Source organism: Babylonia areolata, chromosome 21 (genome assembly GCF_041734735.1).
Source record: "Babylonia areolata isolate BAREFJ2019XMU chromosome 21, ASM4173473v1, whole genome shotgun sequence".
NCBI lineage: Eukaryota > Metazoa > Mollusca > Gastropoda > Neogastropoda > Buccinidae > Babylonia > Babylonia areolata.
This window is the reverse complement of record NC_134896.1, coordinates 48,184,708-48,212,335: the sequence shown is the minus strand read 5'-3', so window position 1 is coordinate 48,212,335 and position 27,628 is coordinate 48,184,708. Positions and strand designations below refer to the sequence as shown.

The following is a 27,628-nucleotide window of genomic DNA, read 5'->3' as shown; positions in this document are numbered from 1 at the left end:
TGAATAAACGTTTATAGAGGATGTAAGTGAACAGCGCACACACACACATAAACACACACACAGAGACATTTACCGTGTTATGGGTTTTCAAAGCTGTGAGCAATATGTGTACGTGTGCAAAGTGAATGCACACACGGGTACGCATTTCTCTGTGTGTGTGTGTGTGTGTGTGTGCACAATCTGAGGGAATAAATGAACTTCTTCTTCTTCTTCTTCTGCGTTCGTGGGCTGCAACTCTCACGTTCACTCACACGTACATGAGTGGGCTTTTACGTGCATGACCGTTTTTACCCCGCCATGTAGGCAGCCATACTCCGCTTTTGGGGGTGTGCATGCTGGGTATGTTCTTGTTTCCATAACCCACCGAACGCTGACATGGATTACAGGATCTTTAACGTGCATATTTGATCTTCTGTATGCATTTACACACGAAGGGGGTTCAGGCACTAGCAGGTCTGCACATATGTTGACCTGGGAGATCGTAAAAATCTCCACCCTTTACCCACCAGGCGCCGTCACCGTGATTCGAACCCGGGACCCTCAGATTGAAAGTCCAACGCTTTAACCACTCGGCTATTGCGCCCGTCGAGAGAATGAACAAAAATAACGAAGAATCTGTTTCAGCTTTTTTTTTGAGGGGCTCCATACATGAAAAACAAATCTGAAACCACTATGTTGCATAACACACTGTCCGTCCTTAACAACAGAATGGAATGCACCCATGCTTTTCATACCACTAACACAAAACAAAATGCTCTAAGTTAATTCAAATTTATTTTTCTTTTCATCACATTCACTCAAACAGTAACCAGCAAAGATTAACGTGTCAAGAGAGTGGACGGAATGTTTTGAGAAGAAAGATTAAGAATCTGCTTAATGCACTGTGTTTCAAGTTCATCACAAGAAAAAAATGAAACTCTAAACAAAATTGAAAACAGAAGAAGAAGAAAAAAAAAAAAAAAAAAAGCAACAACAATACACAGTTAAAATGAAAGATGAGAACACGTGTTTGTGAATGTCATAGGCATCAAATGCCTGAAAAAAAACTTGAATTGTTCTCAACATACAACCATTTTCGTTTGTTGTTTTTGATGTTGTATCAATGTGAAAGTAAAAAAAAAAAAAGTTTATATCACAAAGAGAAAACTTTTTGTAACCATTAAACCAAACACACAACTTTCCAAAGACCAAATACCGCCAAACCTTTCAAAACACATTTAATTCAAACCTTCCCATTCACCAAAATTTTTTAGAACTCATGGAATCAAATTATACAGCTGATTGAATGATCCCATCATAAATAAAAACAATGTTTTCACTCTGCATGAGAGAGAGAGAGAGAGAGAGAGAGAGAGAGACAGACAGACACACACGCACACACACACACATATATGCACACAAAGCAAGACTGGAGAAGAGACAATCAAAAGACTGCAAAATGTACAGGTTTTGTGTGTGTGTGTGTGTGTGTGTGTGTGTGTGTGTGCGTGCGTGCGTGCGTGCGTGCGTGCGTGCGTGCGTGTGTGTGTGTGTGTGTGTGTGTGTGTGTGTGTGTGTGTGTGTACGTGTGCACGCGCGTGTGTGTAGTTGTGTGCATGCATGTATGTGCAAGCGTGCATGCATGTTCACATGTGTATTGATCGTTAGACAGTCCAATCAACAACCCAGCATGGAGACTCCCACACTACACACCCACACTGATCACAGAACTGTACATATCAAACTCATTCTTGGAAGTCTCTTCTCAGTCAACAGTCCATTCCTAACCGGTTAACTGGAAGAAAAAAAAAAAAGGAGAGAAACTGAAACTGAAAAACAGAAAGAGGAAGAGAGAGAGAGACAGAGATAAAGAAACAGAATGAAATGGAGACAGATAGAGGGAGGTTGAAGATCACGACAGAGAGAGAGAGAGAGAGAGGGAGGCTGAAGATCAAGACAGAGAGAGGGAGGGAGAGAGAGAGAGAGAGAGATGAGGTCTGTCCCCAACAAACACTTGCACCATCTTCTCCCCACGGTGCCTAACTATGCCGCATACTGATTGTTCTCTGCTTCTTTGGCTCTGCGCTCTGCCAGGCGTCGATACCGCTCCAGCTCCTGAAAAGTCATGATAACCACACAATGAAGGCCTGATGCTGTCGGTGCTAATTTAGTCCCCGCAACGTTAGACAAACATACCACAGGATAACCGCACAGCTTTTAGCGTATCGGAAGGCATGGAAGCAATATCGATATTTCACATGATAGTCATGTCAACTTTTTGACTTTGATCACACACACACACACACACACACACACACACAAACATGACCTGATGAGCACAGAATGATAATTGTCCCCTTTGTTTTACACAAGCTGTCACTGTTGTCGCTGGTTTTGACTTACTTTTCATGATGTTTTTAACACAAATAAAATGAGGAACTGCTGACTGTGTTGATGGCATTTATGTTTATGCACAAACACATGCGTGTGTGCGTGCATGCGCACACATGTGTATGTGTGTGTCTGTGTGTGTGTGTTTGTGCTGCATATCCTTCCTTTCTGTCTGTCATGCATATCTTCATCGTTCCATAATCCACTGAACGCCGACATGGATTATGGGTGGGTCTTTCACATGCATGTTTCACCTTCTGCATGCACATATACACAAAGGGCATTACGCAACAGGTCTGCCGCTCATGCTGACTTGGGAAACTAAAAGACCTGATTTCCACCCTTGAGTTAGCTCACCAGAAAACTGGCACCAGGATCTGGAACCGGAGCCACTGCTCTAGCCACAGAGCTATACCTATACCGCACCCAAGAAAAGCCCACACAAACCCTCACCTCATCTTTCTGAGCACGCAGCGTGTCGATGGCGTGCTCTTTGTACTGTGGGTCCTTGGCCGGATCGTCCACCATTGAAGGGTCATTGATTTTCTGAAATGCAGCATAAAAATCACATATACAAACAAAACAAACAAGTACTTATTTATTTATTACTTATTTTTTTGTTTTCAAATGGTATTCGAGAAGCATGGTTCTACATTTTTCAAGGCCCTACCGGAAGCAGCCTTTTGCTTAAGCTACAGTCAAAACAATAATTTAAAAAAAACCCCACACAAACAAAAGCAAATATGAATATACTGAATATGTGATACTAAAACTGGCAAGCTACTAGGAAGTGACCAGAATGTGACTAGCAGGAAGTGACCAGGAAGTCACTAGCAAGTGACTAGCAATTAACCAGGAAGTGACTAAGAAGTGACTAGCAAATGACCAGGAAGTGACTAGTAAGTGATCAGGAAGTGACTAGGAAGTGACTAGCAAGTGACCAGGAAGTGACTAGGAAGTGACTAGGAAGTGACTAGCAAGTGACTAAGAAGTGACTAGGAAGTGACAAGCAAGTGACTAAGAAGTGACTAGGAAGTGACTAGCAAGTGACCAGCAAGTGACTAAGAAGTGACCAGGAAGTGACTAGCAAGTGACCAGGAAGTGACTAAGAAGTGACTAAGAAGTGACTAGCAATTAACCAGGAAGTGACTAAGAAGTGACTAGCAAGTGACCAGGAAGTGACTAGCAAGTGACCAGGAAGTGACTAAGAAGTGACCAGGAAGTGACTAAGAAGTGACTAGCAAGTGACCAGGAAGTGACTAAGAAGTGACTAGCAAGTGACCAGGAAGTGACTAGGAAGTGACTAGCAAGTGACTAGGAAGTGACCAGGAAGTGACTAGCAAGTGACCAGGAAGTGACTAAGAAGTGACCAGGAAGTGACTAGCAAGTGACCAGGAAGTGACCAGGAAGTGACTAGCAAGTGACCAGGAAGTGGCAAGCAAGTGACTAGCAAGAGACTAGGAAGTGACTAGCAATTAACCAGGAAGTGACTAAGAAGTGACTAGCAAGTGACCAGGAAGTGACTAGCAAGTGACCAGGAAGTGACAAGCAAGTGACTAGCAAGAGACTAGGAAGTGACTAAGAAGTGACTAGCAAGTGACAAGTAAGTGACTAGGAAGTGACTAAGGAAGTGACTAAGAAGTGACTAGGAAGTGACTAACAAGTGACTAAGAAGTGACTAGCAAGTGACCAGGAAGTGACTAGGAAGCAAGTGTCCGTGGGTTTGAGTCCCACACAGTCATGATTTTACTCCCTCCTCCACCAGAGACCTTCACTGGTGGTCCGGATGAGACGACAAGGCAAGGTCCCATGTGCTGCATGCACCTTGTGCAAGTAAAGTAACCTGTGGCAACAGAGGGCCGTCCCTGGCAAAATTCTGTACCAAAATCCACTTTTTTGAGTGCAACAAATACGCTTGCAGACAGTACAGAAAAAAAAAAGAAGAAAAAAAGATGAAAAAATGTGGTGCTGCAGCCTGAGTTTCACAAAGAGAAATCTGTTGTGCTGAAAAGAAATACAAAAAAACCCCCCAAAAAAACAAACAAAAAACCCCCAAAAAAACACCCCGATGATCTGTTAACTTTTGGTTCCAAATTCCATTTCTGTTAGTGGCGTAGTCTGCCTTGCTGCTTGATGATGAGCTGTTTACAGCTCAACTTTGAGCAAAGAATTACAGACGCACAGACCACATACAAACCTGTTCCTCCCCAATTTTAAGCAAACAAAACACAACAGATTAAACATTCAGCTCAACAACAGTAGCAAAACTGAATCCAGATTCGTGAAATGCATCTCAAGTTTTTAACCCCTTGACAGCCAAACCTCGGTGAAATGAAAAATGAGATCAGCATGGCATCAGTTTGATGTGCAGTTGTTACTTTTTTCTGTACATATCAACGGTGAACTGACTTTGCTGAACCTGAGTACTACAAACCCACGGGGGAGAAGTCTAAACACAGAACGGGGACTGACATCCTGACCTGAAAACCTCTGGCCTATCTCAGTGAGGTGACAAATCATTCACGGATTAGCAAGTGGAGTGATGGCCAAGAGGTAACGCGTCCTCCCAGGAAGCGAGAGAATCTGAGTGTGCTGGTTCGAATCACGGCTCCACTAGACCTTGAGTGGTGGTCTGGACGCTAGTCATTCAGATGAGACGATAAACCGAGGTCACACGTGCAGCATGCACTTAGCGCATGTAAAAGAACCCACGGCAACAAAAGGGTTGTTCCTGGCAAAATTCTGTAGAAAAATCCACTTTGATAGGAAAAACAAATAAAACAGCTCGCAGGAAAAATTACAAAAAAATGGGTGGCGTTGTAGTGTAGTGACGTGCTCCCCCTGGGGAGAGCAGCCCAAATTTCACGCAGAGAAATCTGTTGTGATAAAAAGAAATAAAAATACAAATACTCGTCAGCAGCATTTAAGGGGTTAAATCCAGTTTCTAGAAGACTTTCATTGTTCTTTTCTTTCTCTCTTAGTTCTTCTACTTCTTTTTTGTTTGTGGGCTGCAACTCCCACGTTCATTTGTATGAACATGAGTGGGCTTTTAAGTGTATGACAGGTTTTTTACCCTGCCATGTAGGCAGCCATAGTCTGTTTTCAGGGGTTCTCTCTTAGTTCTAAATAACGATCTGGCTTTTTGAGAGAGAAAGAGAGCAGGAACAAGAATTAACCCCTTCAGTGCCAGGGGGAAAACAGATGAACTGAGTGAATTTTCAGCCTTCCAGAGCTATTTCTCTGTTTCTGATGACGTCATCAGTGACGTCACTATGCACGTACGTAATACATTTATGGCAGTCAAGAGGTTAAAATAAATCTTTATTTTGCAGCGATTAACAGTTTTAGGCTGCAGCCTTTCATTTCAACCTGTCCTTGCTTGTCTATAAACTATATGAACATGTGATATAACTTATAAACATTAAAAAAACCCACATGTTACAAAATTACATGTCAAAGGGTACATGTGGAGCAATGCATGCATACACTGAAACTGAAAGACAAAAAAAAAGAAATGCATACATACTAAACTGCTGATAATGTCAGTACTTGACGTTCAGGAATGAACAAATGAGACCGAGAGAGTTCCTCTACCAGTCAAGTCCACTTTGTTTTCTTTTAAAGGTATTTTCATTGAAAAAACAAAAAAACAACAACACAACAATATACACAAAAAACCCAGGACAACAATAAAACCAAAAGTACACACAAATGAACAACACCCCTCACCAACAATTCTTCCCCCCCAACACCCAAACATGAGAGAAGAAAATAGAAAACAAACATTACAACAGTACAACAGCAACAAAAACCAACATAACCAACACAAACCACAGCAAAAAAACACACAAACAAAAACAAAAACAAAACACACAAAAAAAAACCCACCCCAAAAAACACCCACCATCAAAATCATGACCTATACTGCACAACAAATGTTTCCACTCCGATTTGCTTGTTTCTATGAGCAGATCTTATAAGTATGGTTACCATGTCACTTAAGCAGCCATACTTTGTTTTCAGAGAAGGGCATGCCAGGTATGTTTGTGTTTCGATAACCTGAAAAACCCCACACGGATTATGTGGTTATCAGCACGCAAATTTCATCCTCAGCATGTGTGTTCACACAAAGGGGATTAAAGCACTAGCAGGTCCACACATACATGGACCTGGGGGGTTGGGTAACATGAATCTCCTCCCCTTAACCCTTTCACCGCCAGTCATTTTAGAGTACAAAATTCCCTTACGGTATAAACACAGAAAAGACAGTGGCTAAGAACAGCTGTGGATTCTAATTCTGCCTGCGATGTATAGAAAATATGGCCTATCCTACCACCGAACATTAAGAGCAGTAGGTTCATGGATAACAGACCAATGGATGGTCACCTTTCAGTGACATGGGTCCTCTACCACGCCTGTGCATAAATGCGAGCTTGGTGGTGAAAGGGTTAATCCACCATGTGCCCCATATAGATTTGAACACAGGGCCCTCACACTGAGAGTCCGTGCAGGGTCTGCTCAGTGATTGCATCCGCCACAGCAAATGTTCATGATGATTTTCCCTGACACATCACGTAAGTTTCTGCTATAAAGTGCCTTGGAAGATGTTGACAGAAACAAAATAACAGGCAATGACACACACACACACCTCCTCTATGGCAAGCCAGCCATCTTTTAAATTAAAAGAACAGTCATGCCCAAAACTTGTTACGCACTCAAAAACACCCACACCCACACACAAAATGTCAATTAGTGATGAGAAACTCCCAAGAAAATTATGCTGAACAGGCAATCTTCAAAGAATGGAATGCTATTTTTTGTTTGAAAGGAATGACAAATCTGGTAGTTCCAAAACGATTTGCGCATAAGAAACAATGTTTTGTATGCAAGCTTGCTTTTGTTTGTCCGTCTGTTTCTTCGACACACCAGGAAGAATGAAAACTGATGCGTTGGAAAATGGTATGTCAGCTCCAGCTAAAGGGAAACAGGGTGAGATGAACAACTGTGGAGAGGGACAGGGGTGTGGCAAACGGGGCAGGGGGGGGGGGGGGGGGGGATGGAAGGGTGGTTCAATATTCTTGAAAACTTGTCAGGAACAGCTAGGGAAAGTGCGAACCAAAAAAAAAAAAAAAAAAAGAAAAATGGTGGATGTAATGAAAATGAATCAAAAGCAAATTCTCACTTCACACATAAATTCATAATTACCTTCTTCTCCTAAAACGAAAATTAAGAAGAATATTTTTTTAAAAAAAGGAGATGAGATGAGATAAACTTTTACTATATAAAAATCAACAAAACCAACAAATCAATCACTTTAAACTAAATACACACACATGGCAAATGACTAGGAGTAAAAATTTGAGAGTGATGGCCTAGAGGTAATGCGTCCGACTAGAAAGCAAGAGGATCTGAGTGCACTGGTTCAATTCATGGCTCAGCCGCCGATATTTTCTCCCCCTCCACTAGACCTTGAGTGGTGGTCTGGACGCTAATCATTCAGATGAGATGATAAACCGAGGTCCCGTGTGCAGCATGCACTTAGCGCACGTAAAAGAATCCACGGCAACAAGAGTTGTCCCTGGCAAAATTCTGTAAAAAAATATCCACTTTGATGAAAAACAAATAAAAATGCAAGCAGGAAAAAAACAAAAAAAAAACAAGGGTGGCACTGTCGTGTAGTGACGCACTCTCCCTGCGGAGAGCAGCCTGAATTTCACACAGAGAAATCTGTTGGGACAAAAAGAGAAATACAAAATCTCTCTCTCTCTTTCTCATGAAATACAGAAATCTTCATTTTTAAACGCTTCTAATTCATTTTCTATCCACTTGCAGAATGATAACAAAATATGCAACTGTGTCATATAAAAGTAAAAGCACGCCCCTAATGAAGAAAAGCTCTTGTGAACTGGCAGATGAGGAAACATCTCTGACATAACATTACACATACATGTATTAACAACAAGTGACTCAAATTCAAATTAATGCACTAAAAAAAACAAACAAACAAAACAAAACAAAGAAAAAACAAAAGGTGTGCCACTTTAGACTGAAGACAACAAACTGAAACACTATGAAAGCATATATATCTATATATATCTATATCTATATATATATATATAAGAAAAAAAAACAGAAAGAAAACAAGTATTGCTGGGTTACCAGTCATGCCAGGATAGAAACGACAAAATAATAACACAATTCAACAAGATAGGGAAGGCCTTCAAGACTCACTTGTGATAAACTTTAAAAAAAAAATCCAAGCTTTTTATGTATTGAGTATAATTTCAAAATGTAATGTTTAAGATGAGGAAGATCAGTTTAAAGCAAATTAAGTCCCCTAGCATTAATTACAGAGTAAATTCCCTTTTTTACTATCTGCACCAAATGTTTGCAAAATAAATAAAACTTCCATGCTGAGCAAAAAAAGTTCCTGTTTGAACAAAAAATGATAATAATGACTGCTCTTGTTGTTGGGTCAGAATATCAGATCAAAGTGCCAAGTTTAGAGAATACAAAAAATATAAATATAACAGTAAATGCAGTTTGCATATAATTAGGCTTCATTTTTTAATTTTTTTTGTGCCCATCCCAGAGGTGCAATATTGTTTTAAACAAGATGACTGGAAAGAACTGAATTTTCCCTATTTTTATGCCTAATTTGGTGTCAACTGACAAAGTATTTGCAGAGAAAATGTCAATGTTAAAGTTTACCACGGACACACAGACACACACACACACACACACACACACACACACACACACAGACAACCGAACATCGGGTTAAAACATAGACTCACTTTGTTTACACAAGTGAGTCAAAAACGAAATCACAAATATCATCCACAGAAGCAACAACCCACAAGTAAACAGAAACATGCACAAACAAGTAGAAAACCACAAACAAAGTTAAAACATTTGCTGAAAAAAACCAAAAAAAACCCCCAACAACTCCCTAAAACAAAGAAGCAAGCATACCTCTTGGGGGAAATAGCCAGTGAAGGCGACCTTCCAGAGGTCAAACGGAGTTCTGAGCAAAACACAGAAGAAGTAGCTGAATGACAATGGTAGACATACAGGGAAGCCAGAATGCTTTCAGTAAAAACAGGTTTTCACATCAAAAACAGCATTTTACCACTTCAATGTATGCACAACACACACACACACACAAACACACGCACAATCATAATTATGCACACACATTCTAAAAATAATTCAAAACATATTGAAAAAACACAGATGTTTTACAAACTCTTAATCACATGAAAGAATGATACAATCCACCAGTACAAAACACAAACACACACACACACATGCACACACTGCGACCAAATATCAACAGAAGAACACAATTTTTTTTAAAGACAGAAAAAATACACAAACATACTTTTCCAACAAAAAGAAAGTTTATAAGGTAGATAAAAAAGCACAAACTAACTTACTTTGCCAATAAACAATTTAAAAGGTAGAAAAAAATACAGTCATCTTGCCAACAAAAAAATTAAAAAAAGGTAGATAAAATTACACAAACTAACTTTTTTACCAACAAAAAAAATGCAAAGGTAGATGAAAATACACAAATTTACTTCCCTGACAAAAAAAAAAAAAAAAAAAAAAAAAAAAAAAAAATCAAGAGGTATATATATATATAGAAATACACAAACTGACTTACTTTGCCTGCACTCTGCCAATGTCTTTGTCAGAGATGGGTGGTGTTCCTACACAACAACGGGAAAAAAACCCATAAAAAAAACAACAACAAAAAACAGAATTAATGACAACTCTACATATCAAGCGACTACATTCTTTCCCACACTTCCAAATTCTCATTATTCAAGCACAACTCAGCTTATTTCTTTGCTCGTTTCGTAAATTCATGTCATGTTTTGATCAATATTAGCAAACATTTTGTCAGTAAAATACAAGCCTGAAAAAAGGGTCACTCGCTGGTACATTTAAAAGAACATGGAGAGCTGCATACAGAGCAGGAAGGCGGAAAGAAAGATAAAGTAAGTGTAGCATACTCGCCATGCTGCGGTCAGCGCGTCCCACGCTTTCCCCCTCACCTCAGCAACACACACGCGCGCAGCGGCATCTCCACACACACCCACACCCACACACCGAGAAGCTACTACGGCCGGCTACTGCCTACCTGCTCATCCTTCCTTCCTCCGCCCATGCTGTGCAACATGTCTGAACGCCAGTCCTTGTTTAGTTCATTAAAAGTGTTAAATCAACAAACGCCTCTTGTGGTTGAATGTATGATTGTATTGTATTGTATTACTCTTTTTTGCCACAACAGATTTCTCTGTGTGAAATTTGGACTGCTCTCCCCAGGGAGAGCGTGTCACTACACTGAGAGCACCACCAATTTTTTTGTATTTTTTCCTGCCTGCAGTTTTTTTTGCTTTTTGGTTTTTTTTGCTTTTCCTATCAAAGCGGATTTTTCTACAGAATTTTGCCAGGGACAACACTTTTGTTGCTGTGGCTTCTTTTACGTACACTAAGTGCATGCTGCACATGGGACCTCGGTTTATTGTCTCATCCGAATGACTAGTGTCTAGACCACCCACCGCTCAAGGTTTAGTGGAGGGGGAGAAAATACTGGCGACTGTGCCGTGGTTCGAACCAGTGCGCTCAGATTCTCTCGCTTCCTAGGCAGACGCGTTACCTCTAGGCCATCACTCCGCATGCCATCATCAAGATCCAACAACCCACACATTACAGTAAGGTCACTGACCTATCTGCTGAATGGAATCCAGGCCGGCTGGAACAAAGATGGGCTTGTTGTGCTCTGTCTGCATGGTTTTGCTGCAACACAAACAACAACACCCACACACCTTCATCACCACACTGTTGACTTCAAAATGATACGAGAAGCAAACTAGTGGTGAGACGCAGCATGCCAGTCAAAATTCCCTTTAAACTGTAAACACGTCTTCGTATTTTTCAGATCTTTTTCAATATTCAGCATGTATTCAGATGTAAGCAAGTGTTTAGCTAAAATAAGTCCATTTAATGCACAAATCATTGTTGAGAATTGTTAACATTTTCCTGTCACCTCCACCCCTGACGGATAATGTAGTCTAAAATCTGGCTGCACACAATACCGTGCGTGCGCGCGCACACACACACACACACACCACGCAAATGCACATGCAGAGATCCATTCTTGCCTCTTTCATGTTTTTCAAGTTTCCAAAAGAAACACACCTACACACACATAGCCAAACTTCATCCAACACACTGTGTTCAAAATGGAAATGAATAACAAAACAACAACAAAAACCCACAACGAATAACACAAATGAACACACAAGCAAACTGACAGGCATTCTGTCTCTAAAGCACCCTCCTGCCCTGAAGACAAGAGAACTAAAACATTTCTATCATTGCACTTGCTACTGGTGGGGCAGTGGCCTTGTCGTGATGCATTCTACCAGGAAGCGAATATCCGCAGTTTTGAATCCTTTAAACAGATCGTGAATTTTGCCCCACCCCTCCATTAGACCTTGAGTCATGGTCTGCGTGCTAATCATTCCGATAAGACGATCAAGCAAGGCGCTGGGTGCAGCATGCACTTAGCACAAATAAAAGAACCCAAGGCAATGCACAAAAGGACTGTCCCTGATAAAATTATGAAGAAAACGTCCATTTCGATAGCAAAACAAATGCACATGTAAACATTATAAAAAAAAACCCAGGAGAAAACAAATGTGGCACTGCACTGCTGTGATGCGCACTCTCCAAGGAAAACAGCCTGAATTTCACACAGAGAAATCTGTTCAGACCAGACGTAATACAACACAAAACCCAAGCAGCACACTGCATTTAACCAGCTCAAAAGTGATAGGTGACATGAGAACTTTTTTTTTTTTTTCCTGTCCCCATCATCTACACTGTTTCAGTGGCATTACTCCCACGCCGCTCATTTAGATTCCTCCATACACAGCCACATCCGGGTTTGTCCGTCACAGTTCCAGCATTGGCAGTCCACAGGGAACCATCAATGTTAGGTTGCCAGGAGGCCACACACCAGAGGAGACCCTGCACTGCTGCTGAGTCACTTGGGTGGTGTTCAGTGGTGCCTGTTATGATTTAATGTACTTTGGACACCACCTACAAAGCCCCCTACTAACGACAATAATGGCTTAGTCACGGAGCCAGACTGAGTGAGCGTCCCTCCCAGAGTGGAGACCGCCATCACGTCCCTCAAACAACAGCCCCCCATTAATTTGCCGACACTGAAGACACTGACAGGACTCACCCCAAGCACGGAAGTGGAGGGGCATCGAAACTGAGGTCACCATGAGAGAAGGGCATGAAAGGCCACAGACTTTGAGACTGTTTTGTTTATGCTGACGATGATGAAGGAGGAGGAGGATGACGATGACAATGTTGCTATGGAGGTCCATTTTGGTTTGGGACTGCGTGACAAGGCTGTACTGTACGCTTCCTGTCATAATGATATCCCGGCATTAACCAGGCCTGAGAGATACAGACTTACAGTATTGGTCAGGTAATTAGAGCAACACACCCAAAGACGCATCCTTGAAGTGGATGACACTCGACTGTGTGGTCCCAGTCTCCCCATTTAAGCCCACAGCACACTCAACTCTGGGTAGGAGCCAGCCACGGGCCGAAAAACCCACCTCAACTGGGATTCGAGCCCGCGTCCTCCCAGCCGTCAGTCCGCGACGCTAACCACTTCGCCGCGGCGGCTGGTTGCGACATGAGAACTTAATGAAACTGCGTGAACTTACCTGGGCGTGGTGCCAAACAGGTGATGGCTGATGAGGGCTCGCATTCTGGACACCAGCTGTTCCTGTTTGTTGCTGAAAAACTGACAGCACACTTTCCTCTTACCACTGCAGCTCGTTTTCATTGCTTTTATTTATTTGTTTTCCTTGGACATTCTTTCCCTGTTCGATTCTTAAACCCTGGACTGCTGAAACTTGTGTGACATTCACACTGTTGCTTATAGCCCAGCTGAGCGCACAGGGCTGGATCAAAAACGAAAAACTTGTCTTTTCAAAAAGATGTGGAACAAGTAACAGGAAGAATAAGCATTCAATATGTTAACAATCAGTAACATGTCTATATTTACCACAAAGTTATGATTTTCTTGTGTCATTCCATCATACTTGTTTCTTCTTTTCACTTCTCTCTCACACACGCACACACACACACATATATTTCATGGTCTGTAAGTGAACCTGCAAGTGAGAAAATGCGTGTGTATATGTATGTGCGTGCGCTCATGTGTGTGTGCCCATGCGCGCGAGCGTTTGTGTGTGTGAGTATGCGTGTGTATGTGCATGCATGTGTCTATGTCTGCGTGCATGCGTGTGTGCATGCATGTGTGTGTGCAAGCTTGCAAGTATGAGTGGGAGGAGGGAGGAATTTTGTTTAATGTCCCGTCACACATATCGGTGATAGAAGACATTTTGTTAAAGTATTTATGAATACATTTGAGTATTATCGGTTAGAAGGGGTGGGAGATGTGAATGAATGGAGAGTTGGGGGAAACTGGGCAAATGAGGGTGAAATGAGGGTGAAATTTGAAAAAAATATCAAAATACAATTACAGGAAATTACTTAAAGGACTTCGTAAAAGAGAGGTCATTAAACTGACAAGCGAAACAACAGGTAATGAATTCAAAAAGTCAAAAACATCAACGTTCTCAGTCACTTGTGAATGTATGTGTGTGAATGCATGTGCGCAAGTACATGCGCATAAAAATTTGTGTGTATCTACACTGCGTTCGTTTGCTGCACTGTGCACATGGGACATGACGACTGCCGACAAATCACACACACACACATACACAATGACGGACACCCCACCTGAAGGGTGGCTCCATGGATGTGTGCCACAAAGCGCAGCGTCTTGCAGATCACCTTTCTCTTCTCAGAATCAAAGTCCTGCAATGAGAATGAACGACAGTTTCACTTTCACTTACTCAAGGAGGTGTCACTGAGCTCAGAAAACTCCTTATACACAACATCTGCTAGGCAGATGCCTGACCAGCAGCATAACCCAATGCACTTCGTCAGGCCTCGAGTGCATGCTTATGTATTTGTGTACCTATCAGAGTGCATTTCTTCAGCAGAATTTGGACAGAGGACAACACTCTTGTTGCCATGGGTTCTTTTTCAGTGCGCCAAGTGCATGCTGCACACGGGACCTCGGTTTATCGTCTCATCCAAATGACTAGGCACTCAGTTTGAATGCTTATGTGTGCTCTTTTTTAAAGTTTTTTTTTAAAACATATTTGACAAATCATAAAAATAGTGCATCAAATGTAGTCATACCATCAGTACAAGTTATGTCTTCAATGAAATGATGGCTTTATATTTCTTCCATGCAGGTCTGTGTGTGCGTGCGCGCATGTGCATGTGTTAATCCCTTCACCAAAGTTAGCATAATTGTTTGCAACTCGATACTATACATAAGTAACAGTAGCAGCAGTCATTAGAAGCAGAAGTATCATTAACCTAACGAAGCATGACAAGCTTACCTGGAAAAGGTCGTACTTTGATCCCACAATGACCATGGGTATCAAGAAAGGGTCCATCATGCTTTTGTCCTGCAATACACACACACACCTGAGTTACTGGACACCCACCTCGGCACAAGACAGACGTTAAAAAGTAAGAAAATGAAATGTATATCTGCACTCAGCACTCAGCTCTATCAAGTCTGGCCTCAAAACCCACCTCTTCACAAGACAGCCTCCCTCCCCTACCTCTTCTTTGTCTTCAGTTTCTTCAGTTTTAGAGTCATGCATGCGTGTGAATGACTGGTGTGAAAGCGCTTACATTTATCTCTGCACAAGATTCAGCGCTATATAAATACCATCATTATTATATTTAGAAAATCATCCTTATCTTCATAACTATGAAAAAAAAAAAAAAAAAAAAAAAAAAAAAAAAATACTGGTCTCCTGTGAACAAAGATGTACACAGTTCCAAAAAACGCAGGCAAGAAGAAAAATAAAATTACAGGATAAAATACAGAAAGACTAACACGATAAACAGATAAGACACATATACACACACACGCACATATACAGTATGGTAACATATAGTAATAAGAAACTCTAGGGACAGCTGGACAGTACAAGGTCTTCAGAGAAGAAGCCCCCCTCAGTCAAGTGTTTCGGCCCTGAACTCCTTACAAGCATAGTATAGTACTAAATAATAATGCAGCAACAAACTAACCGCCACAACAAAAACAACAACAACAACAAAACGACAAGAACAACACCCAACAACCCCCTAGAGACTGACAGGTTACAAAAATGATACACTGAAGACCAACCCCCCCCACCCCCTCCACCTCCCCTACACACACCTTGGATAAAAAAAAAACCCACAAACAAAACCAAAAACAAACAAACAACAAAGCCACCCCCTAAACAACAAACAAACCCCTGAAGACGACAGGTTAAAAAAATGATACACTCTAGCCCAAACCCCGTCTCCCACACTTTGGATAAAAATTAAACAAACAAACAAACAAACAAAACAAAAATCCAAAACCACCCCTTAAACAACAACAACAACAAAAAGATGAGAACAACACCATATGCCTAAAGACGACAGGTTTAAAAAAAAATGATACACTGAAGTCCAAACCCCTCCTCTCACACCTTGGAGAAGAATAAAAACAAACAACACACAATCTCATTCGGATGAGACGATAAACTGAGGTCCCGTGTGCAGCACGCACTTAGCGAACGTAAAAGAACCTACGGCAACAAAAGGGTTGTCCCTGGCAAAATTATGTAGACAAATCCACTTCAATAAGAAAAACAAATAAAACTGCATGCAGGAAAAGTACACCCCCCCCACCCCCCCCCCCCCCCCACAAAAAAGGTGGCACTCTCAGTGTAGCGACACGCTCTCCCTGGGGACAGCAGCCCCAATTTCACACAGAGAAATCTGTTGTGACAAAAAAGGAGAAATACAATAAAATACAATACATTACAAAACAAAATCCAAAACCACCCCCTAAACAATAAAAAAAACAACAACAAAAAGACAAGAACAACACCAAACACGCCTCTAGAGACTGACAGGTTTAAAAAATGATACACTGAAGACCAAACCCCCTCCCCTCTCTAGTTTTGGATGAAAAAAACCCACAAAAAACCAAAACAAAACCACCCGCTAAACAACAATAAAATGACAAGAACAACGCCAAACAAACCCCTAAGGACTGACAGGTTTCAAAAATGATACACTGAAGACCAAAACCCCCTCTCCCACACCTTGGATATAAAAAAAAAATCCCACAAAACAACAAAAAGAACAACAAAAACCACCCCCGAAACTACAAGACAATAAAAAAACAACAACCCAACAACAACAACATGCATTAAAAAAACAACAACACACACACAATAAAAAACAACAACAACACAAACACACACACACACAAAAAAAAACTCACTGGGTTTTCCTCCCCTACTCTCTCCCAGGCTGCCTTCTGCAGCCTCTCCTTGAGGTCGGGGTCGGAGGACTGCATGTCGGCGATGACCGCCTCCACGCGAGCCTTGGCGCACTGCAACAGCGTCTCCAGCGTGTGCCACAGCTCCTTGGGCTGCGACAGGTCCAGGACCAGGAACAGGGCTGTGTGCCTGACACACACACACACACACACACACACACACACACACACACGCGCGTGCATACATAAATACACATGCACACATACACATATATACCTAGACACACACACACATACATAAACACAGACACACATAAACGCACATACACATGTACATAAATGCACACACACACACACACCACATACAAAAAAACACTCACACACACACACACACACACACACACACAGACATAGACACACACACACACAACCACATGCATACAGGTATACATGACAACCCCCCCACCCCCACCTCCATAGGCACAGATGAACCAGAACCAATATATGTAGGCTGAGCACATGCAATGCAACCAGATCCACACACACATACACACACACACACACATGCACATACACAAAATACACAAACACACCCCCACTTCCCTACCAACACACCCACACATTAACATCACTCATTTTCAACTGTTACACTCATAAGAACATGCACCACAGGTTTTTTCTAGACAGTTAACGATAACAGGCGCCCACATCGTCATTTTGCCTCGTGCGGCATTTGCTGAATATCATACGACGCTCACTTGATGGTGTCTGGGTTGAGGGGTATGTCCATGAGCTTGGACAGCCAGGCGCCCCCTCCCAGCTCCCAGATGTGGCCCACGTCCTTTGCCTGTGGGAACAACAGTGAACACAGCATCAGTATCAGTATCAGCAGCTCAAGGAGGCGTCACTGCGTTCGGTCAAATTCATATACGCTACACCATATCTGCCAAGCAGATGCCTGACCAGCAGCGTAACCCAATGCGCTTAGTCAGGCCTTGAGAGAGAGAGAGAGAGAGAGAGCAAAAAAATAAAAAAAAGAGTAAAAAATAACAAACAAAAAAAAAAGTACAAAAATAAAAGTAAAAAATACACAGATAAAAAAAAAGTAAAAATTAACAAAAAATACAAAAACAAAAAAAAAAAAAAAAAAAAAAAAAAAAAAAAAGATGAACACAGTGAACAGGATTGTCCCTTCTGTAGAAAATCCATTATGATAGGAAAACAAACAAAACTGCAGGAAAAAAAAAAAAAGAAAGAGAAGGGGTGGCCCTATCAGTGTAGTGACACACTCTCCCTGGGGAGAGCAGCCCCAATTTCACGCAGAGAAATCTGTTGTGACAAAAAGAGTAATACAATACAATACAATACATCATAGTGTTGTGCTTCTTGGTTTGTGCACTTCACACTCACATTTATTTAATCATGAAGAAACTTTTTTTTTTTTTTTTTTTTTTTAAATATATAATAAAGAATAATTATCTTTATTCCTCTTTTGGCCATAATTCAGAGTGGTATATTGGTCATCCACACATTGATTCATAACAGTTAAAAAAACCAAAAAACCAAAAACAAATCCTTTCTTGGTTATATAATTTATATCATTGACTGTATGAATAGCTGGAAGGCCAAATTCCATGTGTGAGTGTGTTCATCATACACATGTGCATGTATATCATGCTCATGTATGTGAGTACCTGCACATGAAAGACAGAGAGGGAGATAACGACAAGACCTGAGAGAGAGAGAGAGAGAGAGAGAGAGAGAGAGAGAGAGAGAGAGAGAGAGAGAACTCAGAAATGTTTTATTGTAGAAGGCCTTCTGACCCATTACAATGTTGAGCACACACACACACCTTAACCCACACCTCCACCCCCCCCCCCCCCCCCCCACATCCCTCCCCCCCCAAACACACACACACTTGCGCGCGCGCAGACTCGATTTAGTAAAACCGGGCATGCAAACACATGAATCGAAAATTCAAAAAGGAAAATGCCTTCCATCGTGAGAGAGAGAGACAGACAGACAGACAGACAGACAGAGACAGACAGAAACTGAGACAAGAGACAGAAGAGGATTCATACCACAGGCTTTTGTTTGTGTGCAAGTGCACAAACTCGATAAACGTTCTTCAAGGAAAAAAACATTTGAATATTCCTGACCAAGTCCATGTGTGTGTGTGTGTGTGTGTGTGTGTGTGTGTGTGTGACTGTACGACAGGTACAACACTTATCAATGCTTATAATCTGATACATAAAATGCAATGTTTCAAATTTCTCAAACATATGCTTACTTGCCCCATCACCCTCTCACATGCACCAACATATTCAGAAGCGAACTCACACAAAAGGAGACACACAGCGGTGTCAGTGTACATGAGAACTGTTCAAACCAATGAAATCACTCCACAGAGAAGAAACAGAACAGCAAAAGGGCAACACAATATACACAACGGAATAAGATTTTCAAAGGCTAAATAATCTTTATTTCTAGTGAATTATAGTTTATACAGCACAGCACAGTCTGGAAAAGAGGTTAGTGAAACAGCAGTTTGTTACCATGGAAACAGAAGCAAAATATCGGGAACAAAACAGACAAAAAGGAAAGCCGAAACCAGCCACTCAAAACAAAAAAAGACAATACGTGTGAAATCAGCACGAGAAAAACTTTTCTGCCAGTTAAAAAAACCCAAAAAAACGCAAGTGCAAGCTCTGTGTACTGGCTTACTGGAGCAAATGCGTTAGGAACTCGACTTTCACAGTCTACAAAGCTATGTCTGCAAATACCTTGTATTCATTTGACTGTTTGATGTGATGCATGGAGCACTGATCTAAAAATAGATGGATAACGCATGCCTTCTTTGCGCCCCTTTGCTAACTGAAGCCAGCGGAAGTGTTCAATCAGCCATTTTGCTTCTCGTGTCAGTACAGCGCGAAGCAGTGACTTCATATATGCAGCTGAGCGCTCAGCTGACTTCACGGCAAGCTTTCACTTGCTCGCGGCGTTAGTTAAGCTGACATTCCTGTGTGTGCCTCCGCAGCAAGTTTGTGCTACGTGTCACTGCACTGTTTTCCTGTAATAACTTTGGTAAATAAACCATTGGCAGATTTCAATCAAAACACAACATTTTGCATGTTGTGGGGGCAAACATAACATAGTTTCATCGAAGATACATGGTTATAGTCCATAAACTACCACCAGTTACCAGACGACTTCTCAACGGACTGACAGCCGGATACAAGTAACAATATGTTGTCCAGTTGGCTTCAGCTTTCCTGGCCAATGAGCTATCCATGTATTTTTAGATCAGTGTGCATGGAGTGTCAGTTTTGTTGAAAAAGGGTAACATTAGAAATTGCTGTCTCACTGCATATTCATTTTTTACTTTGTGTGCACATTGGGAAATATCAATTTTTATATATAATGGGACATATGCTCCAAGTGCAGACAAGTATATATATCCACAAGTTATACTTTCTATTTAATGTTCATGTCCCATAATCTTTAATCAGTATCTTGGACATGCAAAAATGCATTCATGAATCATGTAAAGCAAGAACAAACTATCAAAGTGATACAGCAAGTGGCCCTACATATATACTGTTGAAACTAGTGCAAAGAAAACTGATCAAACACTCCACAGAAAAGATCATAGAAAACCAAAACAAAAATAACAAGCATGAACAGTGGAGTGATGGCCTAGAGGTAACGTGTCCGCCTAGGAAGTGAGAGCGCGCTGGTTCGAGCCACGGCTCAGCCGCCGATAATTTCTCCCCCTCCACTAGACCTTGAGTGGTGGTCTGGATGCTAGTCATTCAGATGAGATGATAAACTCAGGTCTTGTGTGCAGCATGCACTTAGTGCATGTAAAATAAGCCACGGCAACAAAAGGGCTGTTCCTGGCAAAATTCTGTAGAAAAATCCACTTTGACAGGAAAAACAAATAAAACTGCAGGCAGGAAAAAATACAAAAAAAAAAAGGGTGGCGCTGTAGTGTAGCGACATGCTCTCCCTGGAGAGAGCAGCCCAAATTTCACACAGAGAAATCTGTTGTGATAAAAAGAAATACAAATAATAACACAACCAACAACACTATCTAATACTACCATCACCTTTATCATCACTGCTCTACTATTACTGCCACCTTTGTTATTACTATTATTTCTAGCATTATCACCACCACTACTATTGCAACTTCCAACAACAGAAAAGATAGCTAAGCTTCCCAAAGCTCCAAATACTAGAAGAAATAAATAAAGCAAGTGAAACAGAACAATATAAAGACATCAAAGCAAAACAGAACAATTTAAACATATCTGATAACTACTGCAACATACAAATGATATAAGCGGTTGCAAAGGCGCTCACCCCGTGAACAACACGATGAAGTGTTGATTCAGCATCAAGGGAAAAGAGAACAACAAGGTTATCAATAATCAATAACAGTAATAAAAGACAAAAACAAGATTGTTTAAATCTGGAGCACATACCTCAGCATCTAAGCACATTTATGCTGAAAGATTATAATAACAAAATTGGGGTGCATGCACACATATCCAAAGTGCATAATACAGACGTGTGAAATGATAAGTCATCACAGCAACTGATGCAAGGGAGACAATGAGCCTGGCAACCTTCACCCTTGCATGAAAGGTGAAGGAAAGAGAGGTTATTCCCTCCATGCTGGCAAAGAACATGGAAGCATTGCAACCTGTCCTACAGCATCATTAAATTCTACACTTGAAGTCAGTCTTGCTTGGTGAATGCCATGTTTGTCCGTGCATGTATGTACACATTTCTGAAAATGCCTTCCTGTGTGTTTGCGTGCATTGTGTATACATGCCTGATATACTGACTTGACAATTTGAGATTCATCACAAGGAAATAAACATTACTTAAACCGTAATCTGAAAAAAAACAAAAAAACCAACAAAAACAACAACAGACCAGTATTATCCAAATTCACAAAACCATGAATAAAAATATTTTTCGTTATCTGGTCACCCTGAAAATTGATCTTAGCAAAAATTTCACTGGATTATTCTTTCTATTATACACCAAGTCATATTTGATGATGATCTGCATATACAAAACTGGATGGAAAAAAACAAGAAGTAAACCTTCATACTCTTATGGACTATCAGTGATAAACATTCAATCCCAAAGAACAGTGTTGCACTGAAATACTGACATCATCAGAATACACATAGAGAACACAAGCAAGACCTTTGAAAGTTGGATACACCTTACCTTTCTGTTCCTTATGGGAAAAAAAACATAGTAACAAGGTTTCTTGCACAGCAATCAAGTGAATTAGTAAGGGAAAATGTTTTTTTTATGGTGACAAACATTGCAAGAAACACTTCAAAGTGTGTTCAAGATGATGTGCTTATATCAGTCTCTGAAAACTGAGTACTCCACACTGCACAGGTCACGAAAAAAAAAAAAAAAAAAAAAAGAAAGAAAGAAAAGGAAGCAGAAAATAAAATATCAACCAGATTTTTTTTATCCTTATGGGAAAAACATAAACTTATATTGCACACTGTAAAAGTATTTGCAGGAGCTGGATTATGTTAAAAAAACTTAACGTCTATAGTTGTGAAATCTTTACAAGCACACACATGCATGTGCAAACATACATTATGATACAGGGATTCAAAAAACATGCATACACACAACACACACGCACACACACTCCAGACACACTTGTATTACCTATATTCTTTATATCATAACATGAAACAAATAACGCATTTCACACACACACACACACACACACACACACATATACACACATTCTGTGTGTGTGTGTCACGCTCTCTCTCAGAACTTTACATTATCGACCTGAACTCTAAATGACACTCCCACTTCCTCTTTCCATACCCCCCCCCCAACCCCTCCCAAAAGAGAACAAACGCTCTTACCACATTGTGTCCTTTAGCTCTGCGGCCAAATGTATACTCAAGGGCAACTGTTGGTTTGGGGGCTTCATCTCTGAGAGAAAAAAAACACACACAAAAAAAACAAACAAACCAAATGCAAAAATGAAGCATACATCAAATCCACCATGAAATACATACAGACACAGATAGACACACGCACACATGAACATATGAAAACACACACACACACACAGACATGCACACACACACACGCACACAAGCATGCACACACACACACACACATACACACACACACACATAAAAAAAAACATCAATGGACTATCACTTTTCGTTTTATACAGCGTAATCATCAGGAAACATCTTTGGACAGCATTTGCTGATAACACTGGGCAGACAAAAATATAATATCAAATACTACTGAACAAACAAAAGATAAAAACTGCTGATAATCAATATACAGAAGAAAAAAAGCCATACCTGTCTAAGAATCTCAGAATGATGGAAGTTTTCCCCTGCAACAAAGACAATGACAGGTGTAAGTGTACATTTTTATATGTCTTCAGGGCATGGAAACAAACTATTCTTTCATTTCAATATATTTTTGGGGGTTATAAATGTCATTGCATGCCAACAAAAAGATGTGCATCCATGCACTTTCTGATCAAACCAACACCACCCACTTGTCCATCCTTCTATTGTCCATTTATCCCAATTAGTAACAAGAGAGGCAAGGCCTTCAAGACTCACTTGTGATGCACTTTAACCCTTTCGCTGCCAGGAAAATAAGATTTAAGTGAAATCTATTTGCCAGGGTTTTTTCACAAAAAACGGGTATAAATTTTCAAAAAATTCTGTGCTCTTTGTTATTGGAGAAAGACCCATAAAAGTATATATTTTCTGAAAGGTAAATGAATAAAGAATACAAAACACATGCTGTTTTCCCATTTTATATATTTTTAGTGACATGCTGTTGTTTTGAAATCAGTGTTTTGTTTTTTGTCACATTTTCAACTTGTTCATTACAAACATTAGTCAGGTAATTTGCACAAAAACATCATATTTTCTGGACAAATGGATATCCGCAAACACAAAATCATACTAGAACAACCACAATATATATATATATATATATATTTAAGAGATAGATACACAATACATTGTGACTTCTCCAAGTGATAAGATGGATGTGAAGCCACGCCCCCTCAGTCTCCACCCCTCTCCTCCTCACCCCTCTCACACGGTCACTTGATTCTGTTCTCATCAGACCGCGTTGGCTGCGTGCCAAGAATATCGCTCTGCTGCTAATTCGGTCATCTGTCGTCTGCTAACATGTGAACAGCCGGCATCACTCATTGACAGTCGCATCTTGGCTACTCTCTTCATTATTCATTTATTTTCTATCAGATCGTCCTATAAATGTTCATCACTATCTTCTCCTTCGAATTTACGCTTCAATTCTTTCTGAGCATCAGCTAAAGAAAGAAATCATGGTTGATTTAGTTCGTCACGATCGCATGTCTTGAGCACAGCGTCAGTCCGACATTTTGTTGAGCGAGCGAGGAGCGAAGTCAGGCAAACACTTGGACAGTGACCCAACCAAAATGTTCAAATAAAGGACTGCTTCATGACGTAGATGGGGTTTCTAGCTATGAATAGAATCTAGAGAGATTCCCCAGGCTAAAGCTACCACTATTTTTGCCAAGGAAGTGAATGCAAACCAGGGAAAAGTCAGAATATTTCGATGACGAGTTATCTCGTCATGCAGGCAGCGAAGCATACATGCTTGCCATGACGAGTTATCTCGTCATGCAGGCAGTCTAGGGGTTAAAAAAAAAATCTGATCGTTAAAATGTGTTCTGTATTTGTTATTATAAAGCTTCGCGTTAAAAAAAGAAAAAAAGAAAAAAAAGTCCTAACCAGATTCGAATTAATTCCCCTAGCATTAATTACAGAGTAATTTCCCTTCTTTACTATCTGCACCAAAACGTTTGCAAAATAAATAAAACTTCCATGCTTAGCAAAATAAGTTCCTGTTTGAACCAAAAATGATAATAATCACTGCTCTTGTTGTTTAGAGAATACAAAAAATATAAATATAACAGTAAATGCAGTTTGCATATAATTAGGCGTCATTTTTTTTTGTGTGTGTGCCCATCCCAGAGGTGGAATATTGTTTTAAACAAGAGGACTGGAAAGAACTGAATTTTTCCTATTTTTATGCCTAATTTGGTGTCAAATGACAAAGTATTTGCAGAGAAAATGTCAATGTTAAAGTTTACCACGGACACACAGACACACACACACACACACAGAGACAACCGAACACCAGGTTAAAACACAGACTCACTTTGTTTACACAAGTGAGTCAAAAATGTCCAACGGATGGTCTGTTCACTTAACCAGCCCACCCTGTCCCACCCACCCATATCCATCACTGGGCTGTCAAGAGAGATTTGAACCATGGCCCACTTCAAAACAGATACCAAAAGAATGCCTCAGGGCCTGATTATTAATAAAACATTCTCTTCAGTCCTGTCTCATACCTGTATATTCTTATTTTTCGTTCAAATTTTAAAACCATGAACTGATGAAAAAGATTAGTCTAACAATTTCATGTCCACATAAACTGTTATTTATGAATGCTGGTGGCAAAATTTGAGGAACACAAACCGCATTTTTGCTTCCCAGCAAGAAGACAGCAGAGTCTTCACTTGACTGTCCTTCTGCAATGAAAGCAATACAAAGAATGCAATGAAATGACTGAGGCAGGTTATAAACATGCTGTTTAATAATACTTTGAATGAAAAATGGTGTCATAAAGACTTACCTCATCTGATTACTCTTTTAAGAACAGTTCAAGAACAGCTCAAAAGCAAACACACCACATGCATGCACACATACATGCCAGTAAGCATGTATGCATGTACATGGAGTGTGTGTGTGTGTGTGTGTGTGTGTGTGTGTGCGCGCACGCACGTGCATGCACGAAATCAGGAAAAGCAATGTTTAATAAGCATTTCCACCTGTCTGATCTCATCACATGGCAACTTGGCCAATATTATGCAATAAGCATGCTTGTCAGAAGCAATCAAGAAATACTCTGCTTTGGGTTTCACAAAATATGGCATCACCCAAGCTCATGAATAATCATATATACAGTATCAAAATAAATAATACCCTTACCTTTATTTTGCTTTGCCTGGTTGATGGCTAGATCCCACAAATTCCCCTCCATTGTCACAGTGTATGGCTGAAAAGAGAGCATATTCATCAAACTTCAAATACTATACATTAATGCACTCTCTAATATCAATTATGAAGCCGAACACCCCCCACACCCCCCACAGCCCCCTTTCTCTCTTTTGTTAGCCTTATATATACACTGAGCTGGAAGTCAACAAAATATAAACTAACATATCAATATTTCCATTGCAAAAGTTCACAAAAATCACAGCAAGGCATGCTCCCAGATACTGGGGCACAGGAAAAGACGAGGTCCACAAGACATATGTGTCTACGTCAATGTGTATGTGTGTGTGTGTGTGTGTGTGTGTGCGTGCACGCACACGTGTGTGTGTGTGTGTGAGATGGGGTGAGGTAGAACAGGTGTGTGCATTGTGAGTGATGTTAGTTTTGTCGAAAGTAATAGTTTTTGTTTGTATATTTAATGTTTTTCTTTATATTTCTGTGCTTTATTCACATCACATGTATTGTTACACACATATAGAATTGCAGGGTAAGTGTAATGTAAATGCAATTACAATTTATTATCCTAAGGTTTGCAACATAGGCTACTGCTCCGGGACCAGACTTTTCAGCCACACACACAGACACTGCACAAGCTCCATGGTATGAACACTGACCAAGCACAATCAGTTAACTTGCAAGACAGACCTCCGTGGTTACAGAAACTAACGCATAATATTACATAAGAAATAACTATTCATACTTTGTTCCATGTGTCACTGTTTTAAAATCGAATCTACAACAGTTCCAATGTGCAAACGCCACAGCTTAAACACAAACTCCTTCCTTCACAATCTATCAACTCTCCTACCCCCACCCACCCACACATACACACCAGATACACAGACAGACAAGAGAGGGAACCCACAAATCATCTAAAAATGTGTCTTCCAGTTTTGTAAATATGTGTAGGTGTTGTAACTTGTAAGTCTCTGAAATTGTTGTGGTTGGGTATCAATCTAAAATTATGATGGCAAATTATTCTGGTAAGTACCCACACTGGATATGAGACTTGATTAAAAAAAAAGTTCAAGCTTGGGAAAAGGCACCATAAGCATATATAATTATGAACGTCTTTTGTCATTGACTGGTTACTATTTTGTGTATAAAAAAAAGGGATAAATCTGTCACTTGTCACAGTTAAAACGTACTTGACATGCGTCTCCCCAGTTTGTTTAGATTTCTCTGTACCAAAAGCCCATTTCATTTTTAACAGTGCAACTGCCAGTAGTAGTCATGCTACCATTGTATATGTATATCTTATGAGTTCTGAACTTGTGAGGGAACCGGCTACTCACTAGACTTGCCAAGATTATACTTGGATTATAATATATGCTACATCATAGTATAGTCTGGGGAAGATGGGGTATCTAAATATCATTTGGGAGGTTATTTAGAAAATTGACCAACGTGTGTTCATTACCTTCAAATGGTTCACTACTTTCGCTCAGCAATGTATGTTCACACCGGATGTTTAGCAGTCACTATCGAGGAATTTGGTTCCGCGGTAAATTCTTCCGGCAAAGAGAATCTAATAGTTTAACTAACAAACCTGTTGCAGTTGTACTACTTTTACCAAAATGTAAGTGAATAAATCATGTGCTAACATTCCCATATCTCTGTTGTTTTTTATTCTGACGTAAATGTATTATTATTTATT

The 27,628-nt window shown here is 40.4% G+C and overlaps 1 protein-coding gene across 3 annotated transcripts; it reads right to left on the bottom strand.

Moving 5' to 3' along the window:
* Positions 1-757: 757 nt before the first annotated feature.
* On the bottom strand, positions 758-27,472 carry LOC143296417 (cytoplasmic dynein 2 light intermediate chain 1-like). 3 transcript variants are annotated; one of them, XM_076608315.1, is made up of 15 exons: positions 27,392-27,472; positions 25,906-25,972; positions 25,393-25,445; positions 23,200-23,234; positions 22,744-22,813; positions 17,581-17,669; positions 16,826-17,012; positions 14,889-14,957; positions 14,215-14,292; positions 13,131-13,210; positions 11,108-11,178; positions 10,040-10,085; positions 9,346-9,397; positions 2,824-2,916; positions 758-2,094 (listed from the first exon to the last, which is right to left on the bottom strand). In XM_076608315.1, exons 2-15 carry the CDS (start codon positions 25,955-25,957, stop codon positions 2,023-2,025), a joined length of 1,047 nt encoding a protein of 348 aa, XP_076464430.1. In that variant the 5' UTR covers positions 25,958-25,972; positions 27,392-27,472; the 3' UTR covers positions 758-2,022. The 3 variants fall into 3 exon arrangements, with proteins under 3 accessions (XP_076464430.1, XP_076464431.1, XP_076464432.1); XM_076608316.1 differs by having other exon boundaries at positions 17,581-17,663; XM_076608317.1 differs by lacking the exons at positions 22,744-22,813; positions 23,200-23,234; positions 25,393-25,445; positions 25,906-25,972; positions 27,392-27,472 and adding an exon at positions 21,188-21,533.
* Between the last annotated feature and the right edge of the window lie 156 nt (positions 27,473-27,628).